This window comes from Thalassophryne amazonica, chromosome 8, assembly GCF_902500255.1.
Source record: "Thalassophryne amazonica chromosome 8, fThaAma1.1, whole genome shotgun sequence".
Classification (NCBI taxonomy): domain Eukaryota; kingdom Metazoa; phylum Chordata; class Actinopteri; order Batrachoidiformes; family Batrachoididae; genus Thalassophryne; species Thalassophryne amazonica.
The window spans coordinates 32,379,995-32,396,937 of record NC_047110.1 but is presented as its reverse complement, the minus strand read 5'-3'; the positions used below and the strand labels follow the sequence as shown (position 1 = coordinate 32,396,937).

Here is a 16,943-nt window from a genome sequence, read left to right as displayed (position 1 = left end):
GCCGCGAATGTTACTGTCTGAGATGTAAGTTGCAAGAATTTGCGCTGCAATCAAGAAAAGATACGGAAAAACTGGACACCCCTGGCGCACTCCCCTGGCCAGTTGAAATCTCAGAGTAGTCCCATATTTAAGTTTAAGACAACAGTTTGCGTTAGCAAAAAATGTTTGAATTGATTTCACAAAGAAATGACCAAAACCAAATTTCTCCAAGGTTTGGAAAATGCACCTGTGTTCCAAAGTGTCAAATGTCTTATAGAAATCCAAGAACATGATAAAACTGTCTTCATTTATAAGGTCAGAATAGTCAAGCATGTCCAAAACAAGCCGTATATTGTTCGTTATGTGTCTGTGGGACATAAATCCCAACTATGATTCATCAGTAATTGTAGATAGTTTTTTGTTCTGTTTGCCAAAATTATATTTTGTAATCATTATTAAGTAAACAAATTGGTCGCCAGTTCTCAATAAACAGATGATCCTTATTAGACTTTTTGATAAGGGTAATAATGCCTTGTGTAAGGGTAGTTGGCATTTTGCCTTGCGCAGTGCTTTCAGAAAGAGTTTTTAGAATAAAGTGGGAGAGTTCATTTTCAAAAGTCTTATAAAATTCACTTGATAATCCGTCACTGCCAGGGACTTATTATTTTTTTAGACACCTTATAGCTTCTTGCGCTTCCTTAAGGGATAAATATGAATCACAAAAATTCTTATCAGCTTCAGAGATAATTTTACAGTTGGTAATAGAATTCAAAAACTGACTTTTTTTTTTTTTTATCAGAATAGCTAGACGAGTAGAGATTGTTGTAAAAATCCGAACAAAAAGAAGCTACAGATTGGAAATCAGTTACAATTTCATTGTTATTTTTGATTGAGTCTAAGGTACTGATAAGTTTTGATTTTTCTAAACCAAAAAAGTAAGAAGAGCATTGCTCACCCTCCTCTAACCATCTCGCTCGTGATCTGACAAACACACCATGAGCTTTTCTTTTATAAATGTCATCAAGTTTATTTTGGCAATCCACAAGGTGGAGTACCTCATCCTCAGACATATTCTCACAATTCATATTAGATAAAGATGCAATCTGAGAGCAGAGATCATCTTCTTCTTGTCTTCTGAGCTTTGCTAGGTTACTACTGTAAGATCTCATAAACTTTCCAATGTCGTATTTCAGTAATTCCCAGGAAGGACCGAAATAATTGTTTTTACATGCGTCATGCCAGTGTGAGGAAATAAGACTTCTAATAGTTTGAGGAACAGTGACATGTGACAAAAGGCTGTTATTGATCTTCCAACATATAGCTCTGGGGATGTTAATTTTAGGCAGAAGCCTCAACTCAAGGCTCACAATTTTGTGATCCAAGAAAGGTGCTGTGTGAATAACCACATTTCAATTCTTATGATTAATCTTATTAGAAACCAACCAATAGTCAATACAAGACATTTTAGATAGGTCTTTTGTGCTCCAAGTAAATGATTTTAGTGCAGGGGATTTATTCCTAAAGACATCCACAACATCAAATTTATATGTAAAATTGGATAAATAACTGTTAGAAATGTTCACACTACCCGGATAACGATCTAAGTTATTGTCATATACAACATTGAAGTCACCACCAAATATTAAGTAAGCGTCAGAATATTTAGCTAACCAAAATGATATTTTTTCATCCCATTGTTCAAAAAGCTTTCGGTTGTCAGAATGAAAGTTATAGCCATAAATATTAGTTAAAATCGCTATACAGTGAGAGATCGACAAAACCATAATAATTAAGTGCCCTATGGGGTCACAATAACAGCTCAAGACTTTTCCATCAAATTGGCCTATAAGTAATAAGACACCAGCCGTTTTCTCAGAACCATGTGCTGCCCATAATTCCTTACCCCACTGACTTTTCCACAAGGACAAATCTTCTTTAGTACTGTGGGACTCCTGTATAAAATAAAAATCACATTTAAATTTCTTAATAAACAAAAAAACAGCTTTATGCTTCAGTTTGTTTCTTAGACCCCTGGCATTGAATGTAAGAAATGAAAGAGACATACAAAAAGGAACAAATTCTCAACAGAGAACGATTACAAAGACAGTAGAAGGTCTTGACTGTATAAAGACTGAATTGAACTCTAGCTCCACCAATTGAAGCAATAACCAACTAAACCAAAAAAGTAATTGCATACCAAATGGCATTTCAGAACACTATTTATAACAAAGAGAGAAGAGCCAATGTTGACTCCCTGAAGATGAAGAAACCATTTCCAAAGGAGACAGGGTGGTCAGGGGGTCTTCTCTGACCTGAAGTCAGCCGAGGTGATCATGGTGCAGAGGGTGGGAAGATTTCAGCTCCATTGACAAAGGCACGTCCAGCGACGAAATAAGCCACTTTCTGTTGTGCGCGAGCCTCTTGTACCTTTGGCCAAAGAATGCGACGTTTCTCTCGGTCTTCGGTGGTGAGATCTTCAGCGAAGCGCAGGAGGTTGTTTCTCAGGAAGGTGGAGTTTCTAGCAGCTCTCCACACCGTATCTCTCAGGGAGCGAGACAGAAACCTGATAATGACGTTTCGCGGTGATCTCTTCATGTGGTTCCGTTTCCCCAGCCCATGCACTATATCAATGCCCTCAGCCACTTTTATGTTCTCATTAGCAACCAGTTTCTGACAGATGTCAATAACCTTGGCTTTAATATTCTCCACGTCATTTTCAGGGACTCCAGCCAACCTCAGGTTTCATCTACGAGAGTAACGTTCAAGCTCAGCGATGTGGGTTTCACAGCTCTTCACACGATTTTCCTCCATTTTGGGTTGAGCGTCAACCTCCTTTAACTTGGTTTTCATATCTTTCACCTCCTCCAACACAAAGTCAATAGTTTTCTTGAGCCCCTCAATTTTCATAGTGACCATTTTCTCCAGTGAATCAGCTCAGGAGTTGATGAGGGCAGAAAGTTTGGCTACAATACCGTTTGGGTCCTCGCCGTCGACCACGGGCTTGCCTTTCTTGGAGACCGGAGAATGAAGCGGAGAGGCCGGCAGCGGAGTGAGCACGAAATCTCCCACTTCCATGAGCGCTTCCATGTTAGCTGAGGAGCTAGCATAGTTGTGAATCTCCATATGGGTTACAGAGGACGATTCACGCTCCTTCCTCTTGGTATCAGGTTTAGGCATGATGGCAAAAAGAGTACGTAGTGTATTTTTTCGATGGAAAAAAGACCTTTTAATTGGCTTAAAATTTGAATTTTCCTGTGGAGCTCGAGTGCAGACGTCTTACGGAGCCGCCATCTTGCGACTTAGTTCAACTGGGCTGAACTACTGAATGGATCTTTAATGTTTTCAGCTTTTTTATTTTTTATTTTTTAACCACATACAGCAACACATCCAGGTACATATACTATCAAAATAAATATAAAAATAGTTAAGCTATCAAATTTACATAAATTTACAATTGATGATGATTTATTTAATTAATTTAAAGCCTGATTTATGCAGCTGCTGCTCTGTAACTCTGTGTCATGCAATGAGGTGCATGACAGTTTTACAGTTCTCCATCTCTGGATTATGCTTTAATACACTCAACAAAAATATAAACGCAACACTTTTGGTTTTGCTCCCATTTTGTATGAGATGAACTCAAAGATCTAAAACTTTTTCCACATACACAATATCACCATGTCCCTCAAATATTGTTCACAAACCAGTCTACATCTGTGATAATGAGCACTTCTCCTTTGCTGAGATGATCCATCGCACCTCACAGGTGTGCCATACCAAGATGCTGATTAGACACCATGATTAGTGCACAGGTGTGCCTTAGACTGTCCACAATAAAAGGCCACTCTGAAAGGTGCAGTTTTGTTTTATTGGGGGGGATACCAGTCAGTATCTGGTGTGACCACCATTTGCCTCATGCAGTGCAACACATCTCCTTCGCATAGAGTTGATCAGGTTGTCAATCGTGGCCTGTGGAATGTTGGTCCACTCCTCTTCAATGGCTGTGCGAAGTTGCTGGATCTTGGCAGGAACTAGTACACACTGTCGTATACGCCGGTCCAGAGCATCCCAAACATGCTCAATGGGTAACATGTCTAGTGTGTATGCCGGCCATGCAAGAACTGGGACATTTTCAGCTTCCCAGAATTGTGTACAGATCCTTGCAACATGGGGCCGTGCATTATCCTGCTGCAACATGAGGTGATGTTCTTGGATGTATGGCACAACAATGGGCCTCAGGATCTCGTCACGGTATCTCTGTGCATTCAAAATGCCATCAATAAAATGCACCTGTGTTCTTCGTCCATAACAGACACCTGCCCATACCATAACCCCACCGCCACCATGGGCCACTCGATCCACAACATTGACATCAGAAAATCGCTCACCCACACGACTCACACACGCTGTCTGCCATCTGCCCTGAACAGTGTGAACCGGGATTCATCCGTGAAGAGAACACCTCTCCAACGTGCCAAACGCCAGCGAATGTGAGCATTTGCCCACTCAAGTCGGTTATGACGACGAACTGGAGTCAGGTCGAGACCCCGATGAGGACGACGAGCATGCAGATGAGCTTCCCTGAGACGGTTTCTGACAGTTTGTGCAGAAATTCTTTGGTTATGCAAACCGATTGTTTCAGCAGCTATCCGAGTGGCTGGTCTCAGACGATCTTGGAGGTGAACATGCTGGATGTGGAGGTCCTGGGCTGGTGTGGTTACACGTGGTCTGCGGTTGTGAGGCTGGTTGGATGTACTGCCAAATTCTCTGAAACACCTTTGGAGACGGCTTATGGTAGAGAAATGAACATTCAATACACGAGCAACAGCTCTGGTTGACATTCCTGCTGTCAGCATGCCAATTGCACGCTCCCTCAAATCTTGCGACATCTGTGGAATTGTGCTGTGTGATAAAACTGCACCTTTCAGAGTGGCCTTTTATTGTGGGCAGTCTAAGGCACACCTGTGCACTAATCATGGTGTCTAATCAGCATCTCGATATGGCACACCTGTGAGGTGGGATGGATTATCTCAGCAAAGGAGAAGTGCTCACTATCACAGATTTAGACTGGTTTGTGAACAATATTTGAGGGAAATGGTGATATTGTGTATGTGGAAAAAGTTTTAGATCTTTGAGTTCATCTCATACAAAATGGGAGCAAAACCAAAAGTGTTGCGTTTATATTTTTGTTGAGTATATGTATATGTCGTGGACATGACGAGCGAAGCCATGCCCACCCAGGCCCCCCACCTTTTAAAGCATTTTCCTTTTTTGCCTACAATATGGGCAAATTATGATATGATATAAGATATGACTATGATTTCACACAAAGTGCAGCAACAGTGAAAATTAAACATTCTTAAACAATAATAATACCACACTCATTTTGCACTCATCATAAGCTTAGGATACAGTGCCCTCCAAAAGTATTAGAACACTTGGTATTTTGCTCATATTATGTTAGAAAGATTAAAAAAGGAAATAAGATTATAAAATCAAACCTTCACTGTGCCTTGTGATAGAATCACCATGGTGACCGCTCCAAGATGGCGGCCGCATTTCTTTCTCTCCCACTTTCCTCAATTCGGCAAGTGTCAGAGCTGAACTTCAATTTGTACCTCTGCACGTCCAGACTGATGGGGGTTTTTAATGGAAATACATTGCGATCGGACGGGACATTTATCCGATGTGAGCCATATGTATGTAACAGATTAGTTAAATGAGGAGGCACTGAACATCTACAGGAATCCTGAATCGGGATCTGTGCCTCATTAATGACCAGGTCAAAATTTACTCTGAATTTTTCTGCAAAATGTATTTGATCCATTATCAAAATGTTACCTGCGTGCGCATTGTAACAACTATTAAAATATGATGAGAGGTGAAGGATTGAAAGCAGCAAAGTGTGAAATCAGAGCATTTTGTGGTGTCTGAGGATTTAACAGGTGCACATCAGGCTGCAGCTCTGAGTCTGAGCACGGTGTGAAAAAAATAAACGGTCAGACTTTTAATCATGTAAATGTCTCTGGTCCCACATGCGAGGGGTTTAATGGAAATACGTTGCAATCGGACGGGACATTTTATCGAATGTGAGTGAAAAATCCGCTGTACAAAATCAGTTACATACGATGTTTATTACATGGAAAACAATACAAAAACTTTGGGACTTTTTTGTTGTCCAGTGACTGCAAATGTCTGGTTTATACGACGACGACGACGGTTTAGGTAAGTTTTACTGTACATGGGACTGAACAATAAATTTACCTCTAAACGCTTTGACAGACGTCGACTTCCATCCCACACGGCTGACTTTATTTTCCCAAATTTTTCTTCTGTTCGGATCTGAAGGGAATCTGTACATGTTGAAGCCCTTGCTGTGTTTATTGGTGCATCCAAATGCACAACAACCCGCCATTTTCAGCAAATAAATAAAATAGCTGGATTTACATGCAGACACATTAACAGCGAATGCTATTTTGAACCCAAGATGGCACCATAAGTAATTTGACTGATTTTTTTTTTTTTTTTTTTTTTTGACTCGCCATGTCGCCACTCTCTTTAATGAAAGCAACGATGGGCAGAAAGCTCTTATGCAGCCACTGACTCTGCGTAATATTTAAAGATGTCACTGTTCAAACCGTGCACACGGTGATCCATCACACACTGACAGATTAGCGCTGTACATAAAAAAACACATCACATCCAGATGGACGACAGTCCGTTTGAAAGATTTTCACTTTGCAAGGATCAGAAGCGGTTTGGGTCAGAATTGTGTCCAGTACAGGTGGTAGATGGGATCACATGAGCTCACCCAGTGTTCAAACTCATCACATTAAAAAGAAAATGTCACTGTCTGTATTTTTTTTTTCTTTTTTTGGGGGGGGGGGGGGGGGGGGGGGGTTCAATGTGCAGCTCCACATTTAGGCGATAAGCTGTGACTGAAGTTATTATGAGGGCTGCAAACTAATGATTTGATTTTCAGTCCACTTTGAAATCAAACACAGTTTAGCACGCGCAAAAGAGAGATTTTGCAGACAAACAGACAAACACAAAGTGTAAAGTTGGACTCACCGGCATCAAAATGACTGTAAGCCACGGAAAAATGAAGAGAGGCGACTGTCCAGGAACCCATTTTTCAGGTTTAGCTGGTCTGGTGGTTTTCAGGTTGTTCAAATGTATAAATGTATGAATACACGCACGCGCGCGTGTGGGGAAGGATTTTGTGTTTGTGGATCTTTTTGTTTTTTATTTTATTTTTGGGAAGTCGTGTGATCCACACAGGTGTATGTAATCAATGTGCGGGTGTACATAATTAAAGCGGCCGCCTCATTGTGGTGTGTGTTTTGTTTTTTTTGGGGGGGGGGGGGCAAAGAGAAACCTTTGGCTCATTGTTTTTTTCTCCATTTTTTTTCAACCTTGCACACATGCAGAATTGCATTTAATGACACTGTAACACAGGTGAACTGTAGCCTGACAGAGTCGGACTCTGTGGGATTGTCTTTTTTTGCACCGCATTTAAAAAGTTCCTCAACCTCAAAGCACCTCACGTTGCTGCACTCGGCCCACAGAGATGGAACCAGACAGCAGAAAGAGCTCAGACAGACATCAGTGTCTGCAGCAACAGGCTGATAACAGCGATCCCTCACGTGATGACTGATAAAATAATTGTACGCCTCTAAAAATTTGAAATCCTTCAAGGTCGTTGTCTCCAATATTTAATTCCTCACAATATCGCTTTCGATCTTCGGGATTAAGAGTTGACACGTAGTCTGAAGTCATCTTCCTGTGCGTTTTCTCACTGCATCTGCTTGGAGTCTGGAGTTTTCTGCCGACCGTCTGTGTGCGCATGTGCAAGAAAGGCGGAGGAAATAACAACAGCGATCCCTTCTATTGAAATATAACATGCATTTATTTTTTGACAATCGGGAATCCCCCCCTACTTGATGATGTAGATGAAACCACCCACCCACCCTCGCATCCTGTGACAAGTACAAGTTAGGAAATTCCATGAAAAATTTAATTGAAAAATTACATCAAACATTTGCTTTTAAAGGTAAGATCGGTTTACAATAATATAGAACATGTAATTCATGTGATTATGTACCTTTCTGTGAAGTTTGGTGGCGATCAAAGCCTTCACATGCATATTTTTATGATCAGCATCACCATGTTTTTCAGCATGTTGGGAATACCTTTCACTGCTATGTTGATGATACTCAATTATACATTCCGATAACTCCTGGTAATCTCATTCACATAAAATTTTTAGAAGATTGCCTTGCATCAGTGAGAAGTTAGATGTCTAGAAACTTCCTACTTTTAAACTCTTAAGACTGAAATGATGGTTCTTGGTCCATTGAGACATTGGCATCAATTTGACCAGTTAACACTCAGTTTAGGCTCGTGTGTCATACATCACACTGGCAAAGTGAGGAACCTTGGGGTAATTTTTGATCCTACATTGTCCTTTGACCTCCACATTAGAAATATTATGAAGACTGCTTTCTTCCACCTGCGAAATATAGCGAAGATTCGTCCCATCCTGTCTATGGCTGATGCTGAGACCCTGATCCATGCGTTTATCTCTTCTAGATTGGACTACTGCAATGTTCTATTTTCTGGTTTACCGCAGTCCAGCATTAGGATTCTCCAATTGGTTCAAAATGCTGCAGTCAGATTTTTGACATGAAGCAGAAAGTTCAACCACATTACACTCATTTTGGCATCCCTTCACTGGCTTCCTGTCCCAGTGTGATCAGATTTTAAGGTTCTGCTACTAGTCTATAAAATTGTTCACGGGCTGGCACCTCCCTACCTAGCTGACCTAATTAAACCTTACATACCAGCCCAGGCTGTGCGTTCTCAGGGTGCAGGACTACTTTGTGTTCCTAGGGTGAATAAGAAGTCTGTGGGTCACAGAGCTTTCTCCTATCGTGCCCCTGTTCTGTGGAATGATCTCCCCGCATCAATAAAACAGTCAGATTTTGTAGAGACTTTCAAGTCCAGATTTAAGACGCACTTATTTTCCTTTTCATATGGCTAGCATACTGGTATAGTTTTTGTTTTACGATTTTCACTCTTTTAATTAATTTTATTAGGAAACGGAGCATGCCACGGTCTCAACTTTGCCTAAATTCTGGGTCTTTTAGTGACGCGTAGGGCTAGTGGCCGGCGATCACCTTAGTATTTCCTGTTTTCTTGTTTAATGCTGTCAAATTATACTGTATTTCTTGTCTTTCTGATGCCTGATTCTTTTTTTCTCTCTGTTTAAGGTGCAGCTCCATCCAGAGATGGGTGTGGTATTTGTGCTGGAGACCCTCCTGTCCTGTGCACCAACAGCATTTCCTGTATATTCGTTTTGTGAATTGTTCTGTAATTTATGTCTGTAGCATGGCCCAAGCAGAGGGTCCCCCCTTTGAGTCTGGTGTACCACTGCTGCTCTGTGGGTTAGTAAGGTTAGACCTTACTTGTGTGAAATGCCTTGAGGCAACTGTGTTGTGATTTGGCGCTATATAAATGAAAATAAATTGAAATAGAATTGAATTGATATCAAGACAGCAGACATCGTGAAATAGACGGGTTTTTTTAGCTTGGAAACTACTGTCAGAAAACAGTGTTTATATGGTGGATCATGCAAATCACACATTTAAATGAGATAATAATTAGGCTTGACAGAGTACCATCATTCTGAAATGTAAACAATGTGACACCGGTCACAGCTTTCTGGTGTTTTTCCCTTAAACAAACAGACGTAAATTACCAAGATCTTCCAACCTTCAAATGCTCATACCTTTCTTCATATTTGCCATAGAACAAATATATAAACACCATTTTGAAGGTCTCTGTAGGCTCTTTCCAACCACACCATTTCTGTTATTTTGTCCACAGCTTTAGGGTATTGAGTCTCCGTACTGATAGGATTAGATCAGATTGTAAAATAAACCAGAAAAATGGTGCAAAAAAAGTCAAGAAGCTCAGAACAATGGATCAGTTATTTCTCGATTAATTTTTAGGTCCATAAAATGTCAAAAGTCAGGGAGGGGTTACAGCCCAAAGCAATTTCTAAAACAAACCAGGAATATTCACATTTCAAAAGCTATAAATCAAAGAATTTAGGGGAGAAAAAAAGACTCAGAATGATTCATCAATTATCAAAGTAGTTGTCTATTAATTTAATAGTCAATTATGAATCTGTTAATTGTTGCCTCTCTAATGGATTTTGGTAAATTAGGAACATCTGTAGTTGAATTTACATATAATTTGTCTCCAAGGTTGGGTAGGATTACTTTGAAAGAATATATGTGGATTACATGTATGTATGTGCATACATTTGGATTGTTTGTAATCTGATTACTTTTGGATTACATTTCAAAGTAATCCTACCCAAACTTGTCTCCCACATTCTGAACACAGCATGTTGTGTGCTCATCTGCACGCTCCGCTCAAGGCACCAACCTTTATTTTCACTTTTACCTAGCAACCACTGGAAGAAATCCATGTGTACACACTGGAGACTGCCCCCCCCACCCCCGTGGCCATTATTATAACTGAAACATGAGGTGAACCATGTATCACCTTGATTCACAATGTCACAAAGACAGCCACACACAGAAGAAGTCAAGTAGTTCCTTGACCTGCTCTGCTGTTAGAGTGTGATTAGTCTTTGTAAACGTCTGACAAAGAAAGAAGTTTTTAAACTTATGTTGCTATAATTGCTGTGTTGGTTTGCAGTTGCCATGGATGACCTGACTGAAGCGCTTTCGGCCAGCTTTTCTGTGTCCAAGGAGCCCAATAGTACAGCCGGCCCCCACCCTCGGCTGGCCCAGTACAAGAGCAAGTGCAGCATGCTGGAACAGAGTGAGCGGCGCCGGCGCTTCCTTGACCTGCAAAAATTGTAAGCTGACTTGCCATACATTTGATTTAAAAAGCAATACACTGGTGCACATTCAAAATCAATTTGAAATATTTCCCCATACGGTGCATCCAGAAAGTATTCACAGCACTTCACATTTTGTTATGTGACAGCCTTATTCCAAAATGGAGTAAAATAATTTTTCCTCAAAATTCACAACACCCCATAATGACAACATGAAAAATTTTTTGCAAATGTATTTAAAAAAAAAAAAAAAACTAAGAAAACACGTGTGCATAAGTATTCACACCCTTTACTCAATACTTTGTTGATGCACCTTTGGCAGCAATCACAGGCTCAGGTCTTCTTGCCACAAGCTTGGCACACCTGTTTTTGGGCAGTTTTGTCCATTCCTCTTTGCAGCACCTGTCAAGCTCCATCAGGTTGGATGGGGAGTGTCGATGCACAGCCATTTTCAGATCTCTCCAGACATGTTCAATCAGATTCAGGTCTGGGCCACTCAAGGACATTCACAGAGTTGTCCTGGAGCCACTCCTTTGATATCTTGGCTGTGTGCTTAGGGTCATTGTCCTGTTGAAAGATGTGATCAGTAATCATTTCAGTTCTACTCTGAATAGTGCTGAAGCTGTATTGATCAGAGCTGGAGACTGATCTGGTCTGTGTAGCCATTAATTTTTGTTAATTTTTCCTGTTTTGTACTCGACACATGAGTTATAATACCTGTTTTAAATACTTTTCTTATTGATGTAACTGGCTGTAAAATAGTATTCAGAGTCATGGAAATGGTTAAACTGTGATTGGGTTTTTTGAGCCAGCAGACTTTTTGCCTTAGGAAGTGTTTAAAAACATCCACTGATTTATTCAGTGTAAAATTGCAAAAATCTTTACCTCATGAAGGTTTTCATCCAGAGTTTAACTTTGAAGGAGCAGATTTGAAAATGAAAATAGTCCAGCTTATACTAAAAAAAAAAACAACTTTGGCCTATGATTAGATGAATAGACCAGCGTCCTGCCCAGGGTGTGCCCCGCCTCACACCATGTGACTGCTGGGATAGGCTCCAGTCAGCAGGTATAGAGGATGAATGATTAGATGACATCAGGACCGAATAAAATCCACATTTTCATCCACATTAACCCTATCCTTCCTGAATGTTTAGGGCCCCAAAAAGAGACATTTTGGAGTTCGGACCCACTTTGAGACCAACTTTCTACATATTCAGCTTCAGGAAACTTTTTTCTGGATCTAAGGATACTTAATTATGTATTAAAATGATGTCATTACAGGATACTTTGAAAATAACATTCCCTTTATTTCATCAGCAGTTGGTTTTTCAGGCAGAGGACTGGGAAAATGTTTCTCTCTCTCTCTCTCTTTCTCTCACTCTCTGTTCTGTCGCTCTGTTCTCTTTTTTTGAGTTGCCCTTTAAACATCCATAAATTGAAATTATAACTTTGGACCCTCCTGGAAGGAAACCTATTAGAGTATAAACTTAATATTTTAGATTTTTCATATTGAGTCCATAAGCTACAGAATTTGTAAAAATGAAGCAAATTTAAAGAACTAGTCAGCAAAAGAAGCAAAAGTTAAAGAACTAGTCAGATTTATTTTAAATACAGTGAGGCAAATAAGTATTTGATCCACTGTCGATTTTGCAAGTTTTCCCAACTACAAAGAATGGAGAGGTCTGTAAGTTTTATCGTAGGTACACTTCAACTGTGAGAGACAGAATCTAAAAAAAATCAGAAAATCACATTGTATGATTTTTAAATAATTAATTAGCATTTTATTGCATGAAATAAGTATTTGATCACCTACCAACCAGCAAGAATTCTGCCTCTCACAGACCAGTTAGTTTTTCTTTAAGAAGCCCTCTTATTCTGCACTCTTTACCTGTATTAATTGCACCTGTTTGAACTTGTTACCTGTAAAAAAAGACACCTGTCCACACACTCAATCAATCACATTCCAACCTGTCCACCATAGCCAAGACCAAAGAGCTGTCTAAGGACACCAGGAACAAAACCGTACACCTGCACAAGGCTGGGATGGGCTACAGGACAATTAGCAAGCAGCTTGGTGAGAAGGCAACAACTGCTGGCGTAATTATTAGAAGATGGAAGAAACACAAGATGACTGTCAATCTTCCTCGGTCTGGAGCTCCATGCAAGATTTCGCCTCGTGGGGTAAGGATGATTTGGAGAAACTCCAGAACTACATGGGAGGACCTGGTCAATGACGTGAAGAGAGCTGAGACGACAGTCACAAAGATTACATTAGTAACACATGATGCCATCATGGTTTAGAATCCTGAAGGGCAACAAGGTCCCCCTGCTCAAGCCAGCACATGTCCAGGCCCGTTTGAAGTTCACCAGTGACCATCTGGATGATCCAAAGGAGGCATGGGAGAAGTTTGTGTGGTCAGATGAGACCAGAATAGAGCTTTTTGGTATCAACTCCACTCGCCGTGTTTGGAGGCTGAGAACAACCCCAAGAAAACCATCCCAACCATGAAGCATGAGAGTGGAATCATTTTGGGGGTGCTCTTCTGCAAAGGGGACAGGACGACTGCACCGTATTGAAGGGAGGATGAAAGGGGTCATGTATTGCGTGATTTTGGCAAACAACGTCCTTCCCTCAGTAAGAGCATTGAAGATGGGTCATGGCTGGGTCTTCCAGCATGACAATGACCCCAAACACATAGACAGGGCAACTAAGGAGGGGTGCCATAAGAAGCATTTCAAGGTCCTGGAGTGGCCTGGAGGGTCTCCAGACATGAACTCAGTAGAAAATCTTTGGAGGGAGCTGAAGCTCTAAACCTGAAAGATCTGGAGTAGATCTGTGTGGAAGAGTGGACTAAAATCCCTGCTGCAGTGTGCAAACTTGCTCAAGGACACTTCCAGTCTCAGAGCAGACAGGGATTAAACCATAGTCTCCCTGATTCAGGATAAATGTGTTTAGCAACTGTACTGCACAGGAAAATCAAGTTTAAAAGCATCAGCTCTGACTCTGGAGTGGAAGATACTCAAGAATAAAGGATTCACATCAGGATGCAGTGTGGAGGAAAACCTGATTTTGGGCATTGCTATAAATTGCACGGCTAAAAGCGTCTGACTTGACTTTTTTCCCTGTCTATCTTTCTCTCTCTCCTCACTGCTAATCTCAGAAAAAGGTTAAACTATGTGAACCATGCCAGGCGTCTGGCTACTGGGGACTGGACTGGTGCAGATAGCGATGGGGAGGAGGACATGGAGAAAGCGGAGGAGGGAGCACCTGACCTCAAGGTGAAAGGAGAAGAGGAGGGGATGGAGATTGAGAGGAGGAAGCTGCCAAAACATTACGCAAACCAGGTCAGATGTCTGTTTCTTTTGTGAGGGAGGGGGGACATTACGTCATCTTTATTTCTGGTGGATTCTCTTTCATAGCCAGCAGGGGGCGCAGTAGTCTTTTGAATTACAAAACTGCTGAATTTACACCTTTGTGTTTATGCAAACAGACTGAAAGGCTGACAGATTTTCTTCTGCTGTATGTAGCAGTGGTAAAGATGAGATGTGGATTTAACCAGGTTGTGTTGCACTCTTTCTCAGCTCATGCTGTCAGAGTGGCTCGTGGATGTGCCGTCAGAACTGGACACCGATTGGCTGATGGTGGTGTGTCCTGTGGGGAAACGATCACTCATTGTTGCCTCTAAGGTAAGATGTTTCTACACACATGGTTTATCAGAAGCAGACACACCTCCTGAAGATTTCACTAAACATGATACTATCACTTAGTCACCACTGAGACTTTGTCAGCTTCTTCTTGGTGGCTGATGAATTAGTTTCCATCCCTGCAGTTGTTGATATATTGTCTTGCGTCCCTGATTTAAATAAATGTACATGATTGGCTGCAGTCTGGTTGTTTTCTTTTTGAGTGTATACCTTATTGTGCACATACAGCAGCTGCAGTAACTAAGTCGTTGAAATAAGTGCATAATTTGATGTGGGTGCACATTTCTAAACCGTCCAGCAGGTGGCAGCACAGCATTTGACATCATCCGTTTAGATTAGATTATATAGAACTTTATTAATCCCTTGGGAAGACTCCCTCAGGGAAATTGATACTATAGCAGCACACAGGGTAAGAAGCACAAAGAGCATCAAAAGTGAAAGCTAAAAAACAATTTGCAAAATGTAAATACAAATATAAATACCAGAAATACTGCCCGCTACTGGCTACTACTGTTCCTCTCCTTCCTGTCCTCTGTCTTCCTGTTACTCCTCTTCCCCCTGAGTGAGGAGTTGTACAGTCTGACGTCCTGAGGGACAAAGGAGTTTTTCAGTCTGTTGTTCCTGCACTTGGTAAGGAGCAGTCTGGCTGAAGAGGCTCCTCTGGTTGCTGATGACTGTGTGCAGAGGGTGACTGGCATTGTCCATATTGTCTAGCAATTTGTCCAGAGTTCTCTTCTCTGCCACCATCACCGGAGTAGACTCAAGTAGATACCGAAACAATATTCAAAACAAAGGTGTTTCAAAGGTTTTGAAACATTTTGGAGCATCGGTGGAGCTGGCCATCAATAATTACCTGTAGTGAATAAATGTTTTTGGCACTATCCCCAGTCACATGTTCTGTCTAGTCTTTAATTCCTATAGTACTTTAGCATTCCTTCATATAGTTTGTCCCATATTGTGATGTCTTCCTTTCATAGGCAGCACAGTGGGGCATGTGGTTAGCGCGTTTGAAACATAGCATGTTTCAAGGACGCCCTTGCCCCATTCTCAGTGTATACCAAGACTTGTGTCAGGAAGGGCATTCAATATAAACTGTGTGCCAAATCAGCATCAGGATCCATAACAGATCTGGTGTGTTGACCCCAAGCAAAATGAGAGCAGGCAAAAGAAGTTGATATTGTGGTGTGTTCCTTTTTAATGCAGACTTCAGATCAATGTTTGAAACACGGGTGTTTTGAAATGTTTCACAGCAGTGGTTCACGGTTGCCGTCACTAATTTACAGTACCGACAAAATTTTGAGACACTTCCAGCCATACGTTCTATCCATACATTTAATTTAGTTTTCTCCTTCCCATTCTATTGTATATTTCCTCCCATGTTTTCCCACGTAGTGGGCATCATGTTTCTTTTGATATTTGCAAACTTAACGTGTTAGCTGAAGCTGATTCTCAAATACATGGATAAACAGATCTGTTTGGCTCTTCAATCCAGAAGTTGACCACTTTGTAATTCAGGTATTTCATCAGAAACAGTTTGTATCCTTGAAACGTGCAAGCAACTACGATGGGGAGGTTATCATATTGTGAGCTTGTCCACAGAGCTGTAATTTGTATGTAAATTTTTACCGTCTTGAAGCTGCAAAATTTGGAAGACAAGTTGAAGACATGAAGCAATGAAGGAGCGAATAAGTGACGAGAAGCACTGCAGCTCAGTGTAACATGGCCTACAGATGTGTGCGTGCGTGCGTGCGTGCGTGTATGTGTATGGTATTTCCAAGAATGTTATTTCCAGTTTGTGGTAATGCTCATATAGTGCCATATTTACTTTTTCTTTCGTAATATTGCATGTAAATCGAAAGCCTTAATTTCGAGTGCTTCAACCCTTATCAGTTGTGTGGTGGTTGAGACATTTCTTTTAAAGGGTGTGAATGTTCTTATCAGTTTTGGGAGCTTTTATGAGCAGATCTAGTACAACGTGCCTGTCCTATACTACTGGTCAGCACAGACAAACCTCTGTTCATCGTGTGATGCACTTGACAGTTTGTGATCCCTCATTTCAGAAAATGGTTTTAACTGTACCTCTGTTTAACTTTGTTCATTCATCAGACCTCATTGTCAAAACTTGTCGCAAAGGGTCGCAGCCCAGCACGCTTCATCTAAGAGTCGATGAAATGACAAAACACTTTCAGTTGTAGAAAATTGAGTAAATATTAATGAGCATTCAGGTTATTATCTTTGCCCATTATGACAGACAAAATATTTCATTGTGAAATTAATTTCCAAGCTCAGTAATGATGCTTTTCTGCGGTATTGATTTGATACCCAATAGGATCACTTCTATCAAAAATATGTGTAACGAAATCCTCTCCGTCAGATTGTGAGC

At 40.9% G+C, this 16,943-nt stretch overlaps 1 protein-coding gene across 2 annotated transcripts in view; it reads left to right on the top strand.

Annotated features, from left to right (window-relative positions):
- The window catches only part of snupn (snurportin 1), a 41,242-nt gene that overhangs the window by 7,747 nt on the left and 16,552 nt on the right, over positions 1 to 16,943 (top strand). Inside the window, exons 2-4 of one of the 2 annotated variants that reach the window (XM_034175980.1) lie at positions 10,711 to 10,873; positions 14,017 to 14,200; positions 14,438 to 14,542. In XM_034175980.1, coding sequence (XP_034031871.1) covers positions 10,716 to 10,873; positions 14,017 to 14,200; positions 14,438 to 14,542 — 447 coding nt within the window. In that variant the 5' untranslated portion in view covers positions 10,711 to 10,715. Of the gene's footprint in view, positions 1 to 10,703; positions 10,874 to 14,016; positions 14,201 to 14,437; positions 14,543 to 16,943 lie in introns of both variants that reach the window. The other variant, XM_034175979.1, reaches the window with a different exon arrangement.